At 36.7% G+C, this 18,399-nt stretch overlaps 2 protein-coding genes and 1 pseudogene across 2 annotated transcripts; 2 read left to right on the top strand and 1 right to left on the bottom strand.

Annotated features, from left to right (window-relative positions):
• LOC109835521 (zinc finger MYM-type protein 1-like) lies at positions 7,172 to 10,627 on the bottom strand. Its single transcript, XM_020403492.1, has 2 exons — positions 10,454 to 10,627; positions 7,172 to 9,151 (listed from the first exon to the last, which is right to left on the bottom strand). The coding sequence occupies exons 1-2, from the start codon at positions 10,625 to 10,627 to the stop codon at positions 7,172 to 7,174; spliced, it is 2,154 nt and encodes a 717-aa protein (XP_020259081.1).
• On the top strand, positions 10,958 to 12,003 carry LOC109835520 (annotated as a pseudogene).
• Positions 16,383 to 17,671, top strand: LOC109835519. Its single transcript, XM_020403491.1, has 2 exons — positions 16,383 to 17,019; positions 17,118 to 17,671. The coding sequence occupies exons 1-2, from the start codon at positions 16,383 to 16,385 to the stop codon at positions 17,669 to 17,671; spliced, it is 1,191 nt and encodes a 396-aa protein (XP_020259080.1).

The following is an 18,399-nucleotide window of genomic DNA, read 5'->3' as shown; positions in this document are numbered from 1 at the left end:
ATCGCTTGGAGGAGAGTCTGCACTCATTAGGGGAGGACAATGAAGCACATACCAAGCCATCAAATAAGTGTAAGGCAATGGTATTCTAGGATTGGCAGTTCTGAAAGTCTTGTTGCCACCAGATTCCACCTCCGTAACATTCACAAAATCCACGGCCAACTCACGTACCCCACTCTGCAAGCAGCTTACCATGGCATAAAGCAGATTCAATGGCCTCCCGTGCGCCAAAAGAATAGCTGGGTAAATCACCTCAGCAGTAAGAGCATCAATTGGCCTGGTGGGGACGACGCATCACTTAAGCCATAGCATCAGATATCCCGCCAACAGTGCCGTGTCTGAGATGGGAATCTGAGCTTGATAGTGGAAGTTTTCAAACTCTGTATGAGTCGGGAAAACGTCTTCCTTGGCTTCGTTGGTATAATGGGAGGTCGCAGCATCTATTCGGGCCTGAATCTCCTCCAAAGTGCTTACAGGCAATCTAGTCACCGGAGCTCCCTTATCTGTCAAGTTCTGGAACAAATACTCTGCCCAAGACACTTTTTTTATGCCACCTCCTCGAGTCCCTGTCTGTTGCATGCAAATGTGGAAGTGACACATGACATCCCAGAGGGTGGAGTAAACTTCGGGGTTGGTTTTTCTCAAAATCTTGAGTTCCATTGATCCCGGAATAAATTCTTCATATGGTAAATCCCCGAGAAGAAGACCGGAGATTTTATGCATCTTGTGAAGAGCGAAGCCTAACTCCCCCACCGGGGTGAAGAAGGTACTGGTCTTGGGGTTGTATTTCTCTAATATAGAGAAGAAATGAAACTGACTCTAGATGATCCCAAATTTAGTAGCCCGCACCGGAATCTTCAGGCCAGCTCGAGTAAGAGGTGTCTCCAACTCCTCCAAAAAAAATTTGGTCATTTGGGTCCACCACCCTGTCACCGAAGAATGAACCCAGCCAGGAGTTCTAAACGCGGGAAATTATCCCTTCTTCGCCATGAACTTTTTGACAAAGGTATTCGTCGGACTGGCCACTTCACCAATTGGGTATTCTTTGGCGAACAAGCCTGGTCGTAAAGCCATCACCTGTCTATTATAACCCACTGTGTGAACCCCTTGAAAAGTTAAGGTTCCGAGAACAACTCCATCTTAATCCTTAACAAGGTTTCAATCCATACGCCTTGGGATGGAGGCACATTGGAAATATGATATGGGGAATATTCTCTCCATATTGGGTAAGAAAAGGTTACGGTCTCCAACTTTCCTCAGTCATTTGTAGTCCCCGTCATAAGCAACGCCTGCCTCAAAGTCAACAAAATCCCCAAAAAAGAATCCTGGTTTGACTATCGGGTTACGGCTTAGGCTCTCAAGTTTAGCGTCCGTAACCAATATCCGAAGAGTTTCAGGAGAAGCCTGGGTGATCAGCTCCACACGGCTCTTCTCAGTAATCCTAAAAATCGAGAGTTCTTGGCGTAGGTTGAATGTCATGTTCTGATCCACGCCACCTTCATGTCCAAAATTATGGCGAAAAGGGAGAGGCTCACTGCTATGGCACACTGCAAAACAAAAGAAAAGAGTCAGATAATGCAAAGGCAACTAAGACGCTGAGGTCGAGCCCCTCATCGAGAAACTCAGACGTGGAGGTTGAGCCCCGCATCGAAAAATTCATACGCGGAGGTCGAGCCCCGCATCGAAAAATTCAGACGCGGAGGTCGAGCCCCGCATCAAAAAATTAAACGTAGAGATTGAACCTCGCGTTAACGAAAATTTTAAGCGCGGAGGTCGGAACTCCCGTGCTTCAAATTTCAAACGACGGAGTCCAAACCCCGCGTTACACCATTGAAATGAGTCTCCTCGTTGATTCAAAGATCAGAACTTGCTGCAGCAAGTTTGGCGACCACGGAGGTCATACTCACCACCAATTAAAGGGAGTTGAGGCGACGGCACGCCCGCCTGAGCCACGGCGCCACCGGCCGACGCAAGCATCGACAAACCCTGAGCCACGGTGACGTTGGATTTGGAGGGACGAGTGACAGTCTTCTTCTTGGGCGCCATTGATTTCGGTCGATGGAAAAGAAGAACAATATTCGTCGGAGATAAGAACAAAAATTTTCGATAAAATTTCAAGAAGAGTCGAATGACTCTTGATCTGACCCCCAGCGGTCTATTTATAGATAGCTGTGAGCTGTCAAATCAGAACGGGATTCTAGGATAGAATCCCGCCCAAACGCGATTTCAGCGTTCAAGTTGGTTGAACTTCCAAACGCGGAACTCACCCACGCGTTTTAACTCTTAAGTGCAGAATTAACCCACGCGTTTTGACCACAACAACAACAACGCCTCAACAATAGAAGCTACGAAAAAGCTTCAAATAAATAGAGAGAAGCTAATATCAGCTATCAAGGTGACCAAACCCGAGAAGAAACTGGCGTATGACAAACAGTTATGTAGCCTCTTGATAGGTTACAACGCTAAAATCATCAAGCTCAATCTAGCGCGTAACTCATTCTTCTAAGTGGCTAAACATTCCCACTAAGATTAATGAAACCAGGAGCTGCGCACAACTCATTCTTCTAAGTGGCTTAACATTCCCACAAAGATTAATAAAGACACGATCCGACACGTAACTCATTCTTCTAAGTGGCTTAACATTCCCACAAAGATTAATGAAGATATGATCCGACGCGTAACTCATTCTTCTAAATGGCTTAACATCCCAACAAAGATTAATGAAGACAAGAGCTGTGCACAACTCTTTCTTCTAAATGGCTTAACATTCCCACCAATATCAAGGAAGCTGAAAGCTACATTTTGAGTGTTCATCAATGCCTACAAGAATTCTCTGGATGAAAGAATACATCTCATCACAGATCAAGTGGAGTATCTGAAGGATCCAAATAAAATCTGATGAATACACCTCATCGCAGATTGAGTAGAGTATCTCAAAGACCCAGACAAAATTGTTATCATCATCGCTCTTGTCTGGGTCATCAGCAATGACGTGGGCTTTAGCTTGTTTGACTAAGTTCATTATCATCAAGACTTAAAAGTTACATTGTTTGGTTTGAGGAAACAGAATTTCAACATTCCAACAACCAGATTCGCGATGTCTTCATATCAGATGAAGTGAACAATCATCAATCAACTAAATTTTGGGATCCAAAGTGTTCCGAAAATTCGTCTCAGTCAACCGCGAACTTTCGAAAACTTTGGAGGGGGTTTTTGGGATCCAAAGTGTTCCGAAAATTCGTCTCAGTCAACCGCGAACTTTCGAAAACTTTGGAGGGGGTTCTGTAGGCTGTCTAAACGAACTTTCGAAAACTTTGGAGGGGGTTCTGTAGGCTGTCTAAAAATCACAATAGATAGTTGATCCCCACCAAGCTTCAATGATGAAAGTTACAATCAGATGACTTTCATGCCGACAAATGAAAGCTGCAAATGGAGGATTTTTCACATAGATCGAGAAGAGTTACAATTCAACGACACTTCCGACAACTGATGGAAACTCTATTCGGTGGTGAGAGTTACAATCTGACGATTTTCACACCCCACAACAGCTAAAGCGAGGATTACTGAACAATGGTCCTTGCAACGCTTCACAGAAGAGGTTACAAGTCAACTAGCCCCTTCCCAAAATGCGAAACTCATCTTCGTGTTACAATTCTTGAAATGCAGGCGACCCCCGTGTTTCCAAGCTGCAACAAGCAAAACGCGAGCGGCCCTCACGTTTTTGACATTCAGTCAACACCCAACTCCTCATCTCAATTCTAAGACGCGAAGTTATGGTCCTAAACGCCAAATTAGGCGTTTGACTCATTCAAACATAAGTCGAACGGTTCCAGAACCGTTTTCCTCACGATCTGAGGAAATCATGCCCACTTAGGAGAGGATTATAGGGGCAGTTACACCCCTTATCCTCTTATAAAAACCTCAACCAACTAAACAGAGAAAAGGGTTCGGATTTTGGAGGGGAGGTTGAAGATTTTGAAATCAAAACCGTATAATGTTGGATTTTCTGAAGAGGAGGGGCGAATTCTTTGGAGATGGAAGATTTAAATCAGATTCAAAAGATCAAATCTAAAAGGATCCTTCAGCAACAGCAAATCTACTTGGCTATTAACCGAATTTTCGGTTCTAACAACTCTTTTCACGTAGTTCTAACTCGTTCTGAGTTCTCAAACTCGTTAAGAGTTATTCCCTAAACTTACCACGTAAGTTCACTGTTCCCACGGGATAAAGACGGTCGGATCGTCAACGAAGAGCGAATTCGACGCAAGCATTCGAAGGAGGCACTCAATCGCTACCTAGAAGAACTCAGTTTTAAACAAAGGGGAGAATCCAGATCATTCTCTTCTCTTTTGTAATCGGAATCCAATTGTAATTGAGGTCAAAGTAATACAAATCAAATTTTTTTTCATTTCTTTTACTACAAAATTTTCCACAAACACAACTGCGGTACGAACCTCACTTCTTTCAACTTCCTAACCACACCGTCATGCATCCTAATCCAAACTGAACCAATTCCACTAATAGAGCATACGTGATCATTACTCATAAGCACGGCCTCGAACTGCTATTGCATCTCCCGATGCCTACTCAAAAGGTTCGTCATCACTCTTCCTCAACTCATAATTTACCAACACAGAGGTTACCTCCTTGTAGCTAATAGTAATTCTTCCATTGCTAACAGTAGTTCTTCCATTGGTCATAGTGAGAACGAATGTACCATAATCATCCTCCGGTAACGAATACAAAAGTAGCATCGTATTGTCTTCATCTTTAGCCATGATGTCCACATTGGCCATATCTGAAAGTAGCTTCGTAAAGTTATTAACATGCTCCCTAATGGAAACTCCCATCTTCATCTTGAACGGGTAAAACCTCTTTTTCAAGTGAAGCCGATTCTCAATACTCTTCGTAAGATACTTCTCATTGAGCGTTTTCCACAATCTCTTCGCCGATGTCTCATTTATCACATCATAAATAAGATCTAGCGTCAAGCATGACCGAATAACTCTACAAGCCCTACTATTCATTTTCTTCTAAACCTTGTCCTCCATGTCAGCAGATTTCTCTTGTAACTCAAGAGTCTCCTCTAAATTCTGTGCATCCAACGCATCTATCACTTGACATCTCCACAAACCGAAATTGATCTTGCTATTAAACTTCAGAATATCAATCTTCGTATTATTGATTCTCAGACTCTGTATTGTCTTCGTAAGAGACGAACTTGATGTGTTTGCATTTCCCAAGTTGTTGATCTAACTCTTCAAATAGAAATCCTTCAGCGAGTTCTTCGAACAAGCTCCAAGCCAAACCTGTAGCTCTGATACCACTCGTTGTGCACAGCGGAACTCTAATCACACGAACAAGAACGATGTAGATCACAACTAAACACAAGCACAAATCATAATCACAACAAGACAACGAATTTTACATGGTTCGGCAAGTTGCCTACGTCCACGGGGTAAGGAGGGGGAGTTCTTACTATTAGAGATGAAGAGAATACAAAATAGGGTTACAAAATCACTCAGAATCCTAAAACAAAGCTATCTAAATCTCTCACTAATCTCCCACAATTGGATGTAACAATTCTCTCTCAAAGACTGCTCAAAACGTCTTTGCTTTTAACCCTAATTAACCATGTTTAGGGTTTTATACAAATAACAAACGAAACAGGTTGAAAACCCAAAAACCCAGCTCAGACCCGCTACGCGATTGACCGCAAGGCAACGACAAAAACAAAAAATCCTATAGAGTTTGGCCAGTCGACCGGACCTGACACTACGGTCGACTACCAAAAGTCCAGAGACTTACCAAGCTACGTGCACGTTTCCGGTCGACCGTGGCTGATCTCGCTGTCAATCGAAAATCTTCCAGCCTGTTTTTCTGAGTTGTTTCTTCAACTGTTCGCCACTTCCACATTTTATTCATTTCAAACTCAAGCATAATTTTAACAAAGATAAATGTTAATTCTCCAGAAAATAAAAAAAAAGTTACCACTATGTTTAGCATTAGTCCGTATCTGAACATCTGAATTAATAGCTTCAGCATCTGTAAACATTCAATTAAGTCATGGAACATTATTTAAAAGCCAAATTACTAAAAATAAGAAAACTAATAATGAAACCAAAAAACTATAACAAATAATGTAAAATGAAGAACATAGGATTTCCTCTATCTCTATTTAAGGTAGAAATTGTCGGTGCTAAAACTTGAACTATAGAATTGTCTTCAGATATTTCAGATGCTCTACTTGCAAATGACATTGATAAATAATTTTTCATTCCAATGTGACGTAGTAAAATAGACTGAGATGGATAATTCGTTATAGAGCTAGATATTCCCTCCAATGATTGTCTATTAAATTCACAATCACTAATGCATATTGTCTGTGAAGATCTCATTCTCTTTAGTCTACATCTTGATGCAGATGCAACATCGACAATATGATTAGTCATGACAAAATTATTTGATAAATTTGTGACACAACTTGATATGACCCCTAGTGGTCTTCTTGTCATTTTCCAATTTTGAACACAACTTATTTGAGATGAATGAGTACTCAAATTTTCTTTTCCTACTCCACAACTTCTCACAGATTAATTTAACTATGTTTCATTCTCCAAAACATACATAACACAGTTCTCATCACAGTTAATATGAGAAGAATTACTTTGTACTAAGTTTATGCCTGAAATAATCAATTGACAATAAGACAAATCATCATACATTTTCTACCATATAAATATCAAACATACAATAAGATTAATTGCTAAATGTGAAATATAAAATAAGGTAAATTGCAAAACCCCCCTCCCCAAACGCAATCCCCCTCAATAAAAAAGAAGGAACTAAACCCACCATTATACTTTTTGTTACTCGCCCAAAGAACTTTAGGGGTTATTATATATAACTCACTAAAAAAATTTATTTTACTAAACTTCAAATGAAAATTTTCTTTTAGTCTTCAAATTAACCAGGGCCGGCCCTGATATTCTTAATTTTTCATGGGGCCCTAATCAAGCTTTCAAATGAGGGGCCTAATATACAATATTCCATACACAAAAAATTTTATAAGATAGCAAAATATTTTTTTATTAAAATAAGACAATAAGCACATAATCGTATTAATATTAAAATAAAAAAACTTCTTGATGCTTTATAAATAACACAATTCATACTACATTAAATGGGATCGCCTTGCATTTTGAGCTGCAAAATTATCAATTAAAATGTTCCAATCAAGCTTCTCCAATAAATTTTTTTCGATAGATATCATAGCCAATCCATTCAATCTCTCTTGTGACATTGTTGACCGTAGATAAGATTTGATGAGCTTCAACTTTGAAAAGCTTCTCTCAGCCGATGCAACTGTAACTGGTATTGTCAATAATACTCTATAAGCAATCCAAGCATTTGGAAAACAACAATTTAGCCTTTCCATAAAATTCAATACTTCAATTGCTTTTTTTGTTCCTCTTGGTAATGCTTCTCTTAAGATTTGGAGTTCTGAAAATAATTCTATCCCATTAATATCAAAATTTTTGTCATGCTTTAGGAGATCTTCAAGGTTAAGACATGAACACTTCAAACTATCATTATCTGCAGACTTCAACCTCTCCAAATTAAACAAGAAACCAAAAGATTCATCATACTGTTGAAACTGTTCAAATCTACTCTTGAGTGAAGAAAGAGCTTGATCAACGATATATATGAAGTAATTGACTCTAAAGGATTCTTCAGCTGTCATTGCCATCTCTTTACTAGCATTTTCATCAAAATGTTTCTTTCTACGAATGATGCGACGTTCACGAAAAATGGGTTCAACTTTCATTCTAACTGCAATTTCTTTAGCCTCAACCATAGCTGCTTCAAATCCATTTTCTCTGTAGCTTTCAAAAAAAGAAATGAGCCCTCTTAAAAGGTCTATAGCAACATCAATCTGCATATCCTCTGATTGCATGATTTTACTTATTTTGTTAATAGCATTCAAAATATCAAACCAAATAACCATACCAAGTAAGAACTCAAAATTCTCAATTTCATATGCTGCTAAGCACTCAGCATCACTTTTTGTCTTGGGATCTTCACTAGAACTTGCTAAGTAAATCAAAGCATCTCTTATATCTGGAGCTTGGAATCTTATTGCTTTAACACTTTCAACTTGACCTTCCCAACGAGTTTGTGATGGTGGCTTAAGTGTGAAACCTTTAACATTATCTGTAAGAACTTTCCACCGCTTTGTAGAAGATGCAAACAATGAATATATGCGCTGCACCACTCCAAAAAAAGATGAAGCTTGCGAACAAGAGTTTACCATATCACAAAGTGCAAGGTTAAGACTATGACAACCACAAGGTGTGTAGAATGCTCTAGGATTTATCTCTAATAATCTTCTTTGTACACCTTTATGTTTTCCTTTCATATTAGAACCATTATCATACCCTTGTCCTCTTACATCACCAATATCAAGTTTAAGCTCTTGCAAAATATTTACAAGTTCTTCAAAAAGTCCTCGTCCTGATGTATCATCCACCTTTAAAAATCCTAAAAAGAACTCCTCATTCTTTATTGGGCTTGTTGAAATATTCACGCATCTTAATATAAGTGACATTTGCTCTTCATGGCTTGCATCCGGAGTACAATCAAGAATAACAGAAAAGTACTTTGCTTCTTTAATCTTTTGGATGATTAAACTTTTGATCTCATCTGCTATTCGAAGAATAAATTCATTTTGAATTTTGTGACTAAGATAATGATAATGAATTTCTTTCTCCTGAACTCGACGAACATGCTCTTTCATTATTGGATCAAATTCGGCAATCATTTCTATTATACTTAAAAAATTTCCATTATTTTCTTCATAAAGCTTCTCATTATCTCCACGAAATGCCAAACTATTTTTAGCAAGTGTTTTCACAACAGCAACTACTCTCAATAGTACTTTTCTCCAATGTTCTCGTTCTTTGTTGATTTGTTCTTCAACACTTTTATCGATTGTCGCATTTTGTCGTAATCTGATCTCTAATTCAATCCAACTCTTCATGTTAACAATGTGTTCACTACTTGTTTCATGACTTTTAAGTCTAGCACTGAGATTTCTCCAGTCTCTAACTCCATCATTTGCCAATTGAATTTTGTTTGCATCATTTTTGAACAACTTACAACAAAAACAAAAAACCTTGTCCAAAGAATTTGAATAGATTAGCCATTTTCTATCATGATGTTCACCATTGGATAAGTTACGAATGTAATATGTTGAGGAGAAATGTCTGCCTTCTAAATCTTTCGGAAAATCAAAGAATATGTATTTCTACTACAAGTAATAAATTTTTCAAGTGCTCCCGCTTGAGATCGATTGAATTCTTCAATTTTTTGTTTCTTTATCCACTTATCATGTCCAGACATATACTTTCGAGGAGGCATGATATCCAAATTTAATTCTGAATCTGCTACAATCTAATAAATATCAAGAAAAATAAATTAATCAAGAATTCCTACCAAAAAGCATGTTAGGGACTAAAATATATCAAATATTTAAATTGAAATTTGAAATTAAACAATAAAATCTAGTGAGAACTAATTCCAATTCCAATTTCAATTTAGGCCCTAATCAATTTTAATTTCAATTTCACAAAGCCCTAATTCCTAAACCCTAATTCCACAAAGCCCTAATTCCTAAACCCTAGTGAGAACTGAGGACTTATAGATAAATCAAAATTTCTACATCAATTCATGATCTTGTCAAAAGGAGCATAAAAGTAAAGAAGACAAGAAGTGAAACCCTAACCTTGGCTTGGTCAATGGCGGCGGGCACAGATAAATCAAAATTTCTACATCAATTCACGATCTTGTCAAAAGGAGCATAGAAGTGAAGAAGACAAGAAGTGAAACCCTAACCTTGGCTTGGTCAATGGCGGCGGGCCGGCGGCCGGCGGGCGAGATCCGAGAGGGAGGAGGACAAGCCGACAAGGACGGCCCTGCTGGAGGAAGATCCGAAGATTGGAAGAAGAGAGAGATCAGAGAGAGAGGGTTTTCATTTTTTTTCCCTTTGTGAGAGCGGCCCTGGATTGGATACAGAGAACGGGTTCAAGTCTTGAAGATAGGGGTGGTTTTGTTGAGTATTTATGCTATTAGAACCCTTTAAAAATTTTGCACAAAAGTCCTCTTACATTTTCATCTATATATATCTATCTAAAATGGGGGCCCTTGTTTTTTGGGGGCCCTAGGCGAAAGATTGTCCTGCCTATGCCCAGGGCCGGCACTGAAATTAACCCAACCAATTCTAACATCTCATGTGGCACGCATATGCTTACTTGATCACATGTTAGAATTGATGTTTCTAATGTGAGGATTAAAGGACTAATTTTCATGTAATGTTTCAGGAGAGTTATGTGCAGTAACTCCTAAAGTTTATGGGGTTTAGTCGAATAAAATATTTGAGGGGGTTTATATAATTAACCCATAAAGTAAAGGATTCAAAATTTAGTGATTCACCATGGTCGGCACTATTAGCCTTTGCCCATTTAGCCAACAACATTCTTCTATTGAATCTCGATTGTTTCTTGTTGATATGATCCACATTGATGATACCCTCATCACCACTTATACCAACTGATCTATCTTTGAACATCATATTTGCATTTCAACTTTTAACTCAACAACAACATTAACCCAGTAACATTTCAAACCGCCATAACAATTATAATTGTAAAGTATTTAATATATATAAAATGTTTACTCACAAAGAGTGAATGTGTTACTCAAAATACAAAAGGTTCAAGTAACCCATAAATGTATTACTAATTCTAGCAGCCGTATGCAGGGATCTCCCGTGTACTAATTCTAGCAGCCATATGCAGTCAATGAGCAAGTAGCATATTTTCTAATAGTTATCTAAAATAATCAGACTTTAAATATGCATATATGTTTTGTCAACTAATTCCAACAGCCATATGCAGCATATATGCAAGTAGTATATTTGCTATATTTATATAAAATAATCAAACTTCATATTGGAGAAACTGATAGATTTCAAAGGGATTGAGATTAAGAAAAGCGATATATTTCGGTTAAATGCCCCACGTCGTTCTTATGAGGACATTTAGCGTGAAATGATCCAGTTCTGCTTCTTTGAGGATATGGTCTTCTAATGCCCTCCTTTAGAAGCACCGTGGCATTCCAGAATCATAATATCAACATACATGAGCGCATCCCTACTTTTCGCTGAAGGAACGCGAAGAGGTAGTTTCTCATATATTTTCTTGGATGAGGCAGGCCATGATACCATTATCATTCCTATGTGGGAGGGAGACTGTCGTTGTGTTAGCTGGAGACCCGAAGCAGCTGGATCCTATAATTTACTCGGAATTCACAGGATATTATGGGTTGAAAAAATCATACCTTGAGAGGATCTTTGAGTATGATTTATATGGTAGTGGCAATGAGAACTTAATTACTAATTAGTTAGTGAGAAATTATCGGTGTCATCCAGCAATTTTGAAGCTTCCTTCAGAGCTTTCCTATGAGGGAGAATTGATTGTTTGTAAAGGAAGAAAATGAATCATTCATGTATGAGTGGGCTGAGCTCCCTAACCAAAACTTCTCAGGGATGTACATGAGAGGGAGGGTAATAATCCTCCTTCATGGTTCAATAGGATTGAGGCGAGCAAAGTCACTGAGATTATCAGGAAACTTTTGAGGAATTTTGAGCTTACAGAAGCAGATTTTTGAGTAAATACAACATATCATCAGCAAGTGGTTAAGCTAAAGATGGCTCTGGAGTCACTGGAAATGCCACAGATGTGAAGGTTGGAAGTGTGGAGCAATTTCAGGGTCAAAAGAAGGAGATAATTATCATATCGATCTACTGTCAGGTCAACTGTTAAGTATAATGAGCTCGATTGAACATACAACTTGGGTTTTCTTGGAAATCGGCAGAGATTCAATGTTGCCGTTACTCGCTCCAGATCCTTGCTTATCATAGTAGGAAATCCCCCATATCCTTGCTAAGGTAACTTTGATATTTAAACAGCTAAGCAAAGGTTTCTTTTTCTTTCTTTTTTTTTTCATTTTGTTCCTTCTTCCTTTGGTGCATTTACATATGTTGTTCATTAACTGGTACCGTTTAAGTTTTGCTAATTATATATAATTACTGATGTTTTTTCTGATTAAATACACAAGATGAGGAGGGATATAAATAATACTTACTTTTTTCTGCTCAACACAATGGATACAATACACACAAGTACATGGATGCCATAAATTCCAATAAATCAGAAAACTGTGCATGATTATGGCAATATATATGTAAACACCATGTAGTTTCTTCTTAAAAAAAAACAATTAAAACACCATGACTGGACTGTGAAATTAAACTTTTAACTTATAAATTGAATGTGATATTTTTCAAACAACCATTATTCTTGACATCCTTTATTAACAAAGAGTTCAACTATCTAAATGCATGTACAAATTAAGCATTGCATTACTAACTTCTTAGGATCTGTTACGTCTGTGAAGTCTAGCTAGAATACATTATAAAATTTAGCATGCAAAGGACACCCAACAAATTCTCATGGTATCACTTCGGAAAAAGGGAAAGACCATCTGACAATTATGATACGTATCCGAGAGAAGTACCTCCTTTATGCAGCATATGTGCAAGTAGCTAGTATATTTGCTATATTTAATATTAAATAATCAAACTTCATATTATGCATCGGAAATAATTGTAAGATGAGAGAAACCGTATATTAGTGCATCAGTCAACAATAACATGCCGGAAAGTAGAAGGCAAAAGAAGCAGGTAGAAGATCAAAACTAGGATCATGTAGTACAAAGAAGCGAGAACGTCATACATAAGAAAAACTATATACAAATCTGATAATGGAAAAGAAGGGTTAATCGATTAATTAAGCAAAACTATTAGATTATAGGCCTTCTGATTAGATTGTTCTCCCTTGTATGACAGGTTTGATATTAAATTATATATCATCACAGAGCAATGAAAGCGATACAAAGTGTATATCAAAACTACGTACAGATAAAATTATACCATACTCGGTCAACATAGCAAGTTTGCCAAAAAGTAATGAGTTGCAAACCTTGTATGATTCAGCAAGTCACCCGCATTAGCAAGACACACTATATATGCCCAAGCCAAGGAATCCCTAAAAAACTCAAAAGCACAATAAATGAGTAAGCTTTTAAACATCATACTATTAAGTAATAGAAGATACTAAGAAATAGCTAAAGAAATAGCTCAGTAAACTTGAAACAACCTCGTCAACATAGCATTAGTAGAGAATTTTAAAATTAGAAGCTCTGAATATAAAAGCTCACTGTAATAAAAAGAATAAAATAGCACAAATGTTACCAACAAATAACAATAAGATGCATAATCAACTTAGAAAAAAAGAGCTAATGGAATTGAAATCAGCTACGAATGAAATCAAAACCATAGTATTTCTTAATGGGACCAACTTTTCGATCATAGAGATAGACATTTCACCCTACATTATTTTCCAACAAACAAATGGATAATCATATCAGAATTTCTAAAATAATGCACATCATATAAGGAAAACAAAACATTTCATTAAAGAGTCAGAACATGTTCTCGGATTTCAAATTACAAAAACAAACCAAATTGCAAACAATAGAAGGAAATGACATAGCTTCTAATCATAACAACATTCTCTAAAATTAGTCAACAATTCTCATAGTCAATGACACCGCACAATGTCATTCTTATATGTCATTTTAAGTGGACACCTTTTTAAGTCTACCAAACCAAGGCATTCCACTCACATTTTAAGTAGACCTTATTTTAACTCTACCGAATCAGCTCCAAATAAAATCAAAACCAAAGTCTTTCTTAACTGGACCAACTTTTTGATCATAGAGATACACGTTTCAACTTACTTTAGTTTCCAACAAACAAATGCATAATCATATCAAAAAATATAAGATAATGCACATCATAAGAAAAACAAAACATTTCATTAAAGATTCAAAACATGTTCTCAGATTTCAAATTACAAAAACAAACCAAAATGCAAACATTAGAAGAAAATGACATGCGTTCCAATCACAGCAACATTCTTTAAATCAATCAACAATTCTCATAGTCAATGATACCGCACATTGTCATTCACAGTTGGCCTTTTACGTAGACATCTTTTTAACTCTACCAAACCAAGGTATTGCACTCATATTGTCAGCTTTGGCACTACAGATGTTTGGTGCAAGGGACAACATTGCAGTGCGTCTGCATAATCTCTTAAAATCCCAATCAACCGCGATATGTCTCATTTCAGAAACGACCTCAACGTAGGATTGTTAAGCAATCTATCCTTAACAAATTCAAACTCATCCGGCAATGAGTTGACCAGTCTAATTATCTTTTCTTCTTCACTCAATTCAGATTCCATTTGTACTTCTATATTAAATAATATATTTTTCATGTTCGAAATGTGCTCCTCTAATGTCTCATTTCTTTTCATCTTATGTGTCATATATTCTAAGTTCGTTGGTTTGTGATATGGCACTCCCATCCTAGTTACATGGCCATTCCTTCCCCAATATGCTAACATTCTTTTCTTGCAGTTCGTTTCATCCTCACCATGAGTATAATAAAATTGAAAATATATATTAGTAGCTGCCTTCAGAACAACATCAAAAAATGGAGAAGGAAAATACGTGTTTTAATAAAGTGGAATATGTAAATTTTATGAAAAAAACTATTCTATAAAACCTTAGCTAACATAATTCTCAAAAATAAAAATGTAGCTGACATATCATTTGCATACAACATCCTTGTGTCTATAAAGAAAATTATTGATTGAGATGAGATTTTACAAACAATATAAATACAATGCTGAGAAACACCTGCATTGCTTGCTACATATATTAAAAGATTATGTGCGAACTAAGAAGAATTTTATGACAACATTTGCATTTCTGTCATATATACGATGCCGAACAATGACAGTAAAATGCACCAATAACCCAATAACGTAAATCTATAAGAAAAAATATCTAGACGAAGCAAATAATAATGTTACTCCAAGTGACATTACATACGCATTCTTACGTGTTTATTTGCTTTTAAGAGTAATCATGACAACACATTTTCGTTTAGAGGTTACCAAGGTCGAGAATCCAAACATTATCATCACTGCACAATTATCGTTCACCGCATACGAAGTTAAGATTCTCTAATGTCTAACTACTTCTATAAATAATGTCCTTCTAATTTCTCATGTCCAGCTAATTAAGCTTGCACTTTGAGATTGGTACGCATATCAAACTGCCAGTCTGTTATAAAATTTAAGAATTTATAATTAACAACTAAGTTTGCTATTTTGTTCATGTTTACATCCTCTAATCAACGTTGGACCTCGAACCCGGAGAAGATTATTAAGCCGGCAAATGGTTTTGGGTAGATCAAGGTCGACGCCGAACAATGACAGTGATTCAAGCTTATATATAGATGAGCAATCAGCACCACAGATAGTATGAATTTTTTTGTAAAAATATGAATGTAGCTCCGCCATGGTATACAATATTAAACACATAAAACTGTGACAGGGTATAAATTGAGATTCGGTTCAAATCGCCATGGTGTAATATCACAGACTGACCTGTCGACCTCCAGTGACGCCGGCGACCTTCACCTCCACTGACGCCGACGACCTTGTGTAGCAGCTTTAATAAGAGCATCTCCAAGGGATCCCTTGGATGTCTCTTAATTTAGGGGGTGAAGGGAAGTTAAGGTGAATTAACTTCACCTCCTAAGTTTTCCCAAACAAGATGAATGGAAGTGAATGGTTCCCCTAACTTCCCTTCACCCTCATTCCCCTCAATCCAAACAAGCCCTAAGGGAGGGGTTGGTTCTCCTCCAATGGTTCTCCCTTAAAAGTCTCATACCCCTTAAGTAATTATGTTTAGTTTTTTAATTTTATAGCTTAGGATTTAATTAAATATATGATTTATTTATAAATGAATAAATAATTAAATGTTAATAACTAAAAATAATTAATTTAAATTAAGAAACTACCTTATATAATCATTAAATTAATTAATCATATTAAAATTTAACAAATAATTAATTTAGATAATAATTAATTTATATAAATTGTGTTAAAAGTAAAATATTATTTTAAATTTAAATTCATATTATTTTAATATTAATTTAATTTAACAATAATATCTCAACAGTTATATCTCAACGGTCATATTATAACGGTCATATTTTAACGGTCATATTACAACAGTCGTTTTTTAATTAAATGTGGTCACTCCCTGTATAAATAGCACTACCAGTGTCTTTCATTTCACTAAATTCAAATTCATTCAAAATTTTAACCCAGTCTTCAATATTATTTATGGCTAGTAATTTGTTATGTGTCTTGCTACAAGAGGAAGAGGATGACGACGATGATGATTATGCCACCTTATTAGCAATCGCATATTTGGAAGAACAACACTCCAGCGAAGGTCAAAGTTCTTGTCGTCGTGGTTCCATTCCAGGGCACGTTGTAATTCAACGCAATAGAGCTAAAGGTCACGAGAGGCTTTTTCATGATTATTTTAGTGAATCTCCTGTGTATCTAGCAAAACTGTTTCGAAGGAGATTTCGTATGCATCGTCCACTATTTTTGTGTATTTTATCCACAGTGGAAACACATGATTCCTACTTTGTCCAAAAACGGGATGCTGCTGGGAAAATTGGTTTATCCTCACTACAGAAAGTAACTGCTTCTATGAGGATGCTTGCTTATGGAGTATCAGGAGATTCTGTGGATGATTACGTGCGGATTGGAGAAAGCACCGCTATAGGGAGTCTTGGCAGGTTTACCAAAGTAATTGTTACAATTTTCGGTGATGAGTATCTAAGGTCACTAACTGACGAGGACGCTGCAAGATTGTTTGCAATTGGCAAACAACGAGAATTTCTTGGGATGTTAGGAAGCATTGACTGCATGCATTGGAGATGGAAGAATTGTTCGGCTGCGTATCATTGTATGTATACTGGTCATATCCACACTCCTACAATAATTTTAGAAGCTGTTGTTTCATATGATCTTTGGATTTGGCATGCTTTTTTTGTTTACCGGGAGCTCTTAATGACATTAATGTGTTAGAACGGTCTTCCGTTTTCTCACAACTTGCTGAAGGGCATGGTCTGACTGTTAACTATATAGTCAATGGTCATGAATACACGATGGGATATTACTTTGTTGATGGTATATATCCTTCATCGGCAACATTTGTTAAAACAATTTCTTTACCACAAGGAAATAAAAGAAAACATTTTGCTACACTTCATGAGTCGGCAAGAAAGGATAAAGAGCGAGCATTCGGGGTACTCCAATCACGCTTTGCAATTGTACGTGGACCAGCTCGCTCTTGGGATGAGAAAATATTGAAGAATATTATGCAAGCATGCATAATAATGCATAACATGATCGTTGAAGATGAAAGAAATGATAGAGAGATCGACTTCATGTACGATGCTGCTGAGGAAGCTCCAACCATATCGGTGTCTCACGAACGTACAATAGATTTGTGTGAATTTATTCAGAATCATCATCGCATTAGAGACAGGAAAACTCATTCTCAATTGCAATTGGATCTTATTGAGCATTTATGGGAACAAAATGGTGGGCTTTAGTAAGGGATTTGTATGCTGATGTAATATTAATGTCATTTAATTTAGTGTTGCAAGTAAGAAACTGTTAGTTGATGTAGTATTGATGTTATTGAATTTCTAGAGGAATATGTGATCATATTTGATTTTTGAGAAAAGTTTCCATTTGCATAAATAGAACTTCATTATATCTTTAAATACGATACATCATCTTCAAGTATGATACAACAAGAGTAAATTGAAATACATAAAAACACACTAAATATGATACATCATCTTCAACTATGATACACCATCTTCAAGTACGATACAATGAGTAAATTGAAATACATAAAAACACACTAAATACGATACGCCATCTTCAAGTACGATACACCTTCCTTCTAATTTGAACCACCACCACCAAATTGTCTTTCAAGAATTTCCATCTTCAGCTTATTGTAATACTCTACTTGTAATGGAGGCATGCCATCGGTGTTAATTGTCACAATTCTCTCATCTTGTTTCATAGCTTTCAATCATATTTTTTCCTTTTTGATATTTTGAGCTTCTTGAGTGACCTGTAGTCTGGCTTGCTCTATCTTTATGCACTCTTGCTCCTGAACATAAATTTGATCAAATAATTCTGCTCTCTTTGTTTCTTTTTTTTCTGATCTTGCTTCATTTCATCAATAAACAACATCACTAGTGTAATTTCAGAAGCCATATACTTGTCTTTACCTAGTTTCAACCTTTCTTTTGCAGCCTTTCTA

Source organism: Asparagus officinalis, chromosome 3 (assembly GCF_001876935.1).
Source record: "Asparagus officinalis chromosome 3, Aspof.V1, whole genome shotgun sequence".
In the NCBI taxonomy this organism is placed as follows: domain Eukaryota; kingdom Viridiplantae; phylum Streptophyta; class Magnoliopsida; order Asparagales; family Asparagaceae; genus Asparagus; species Asparagus officinalis.
Note: the sequence above shows the minus strand (reverse complement) of the source record. Positions and strands in the feature narration are given on the sequence as shown.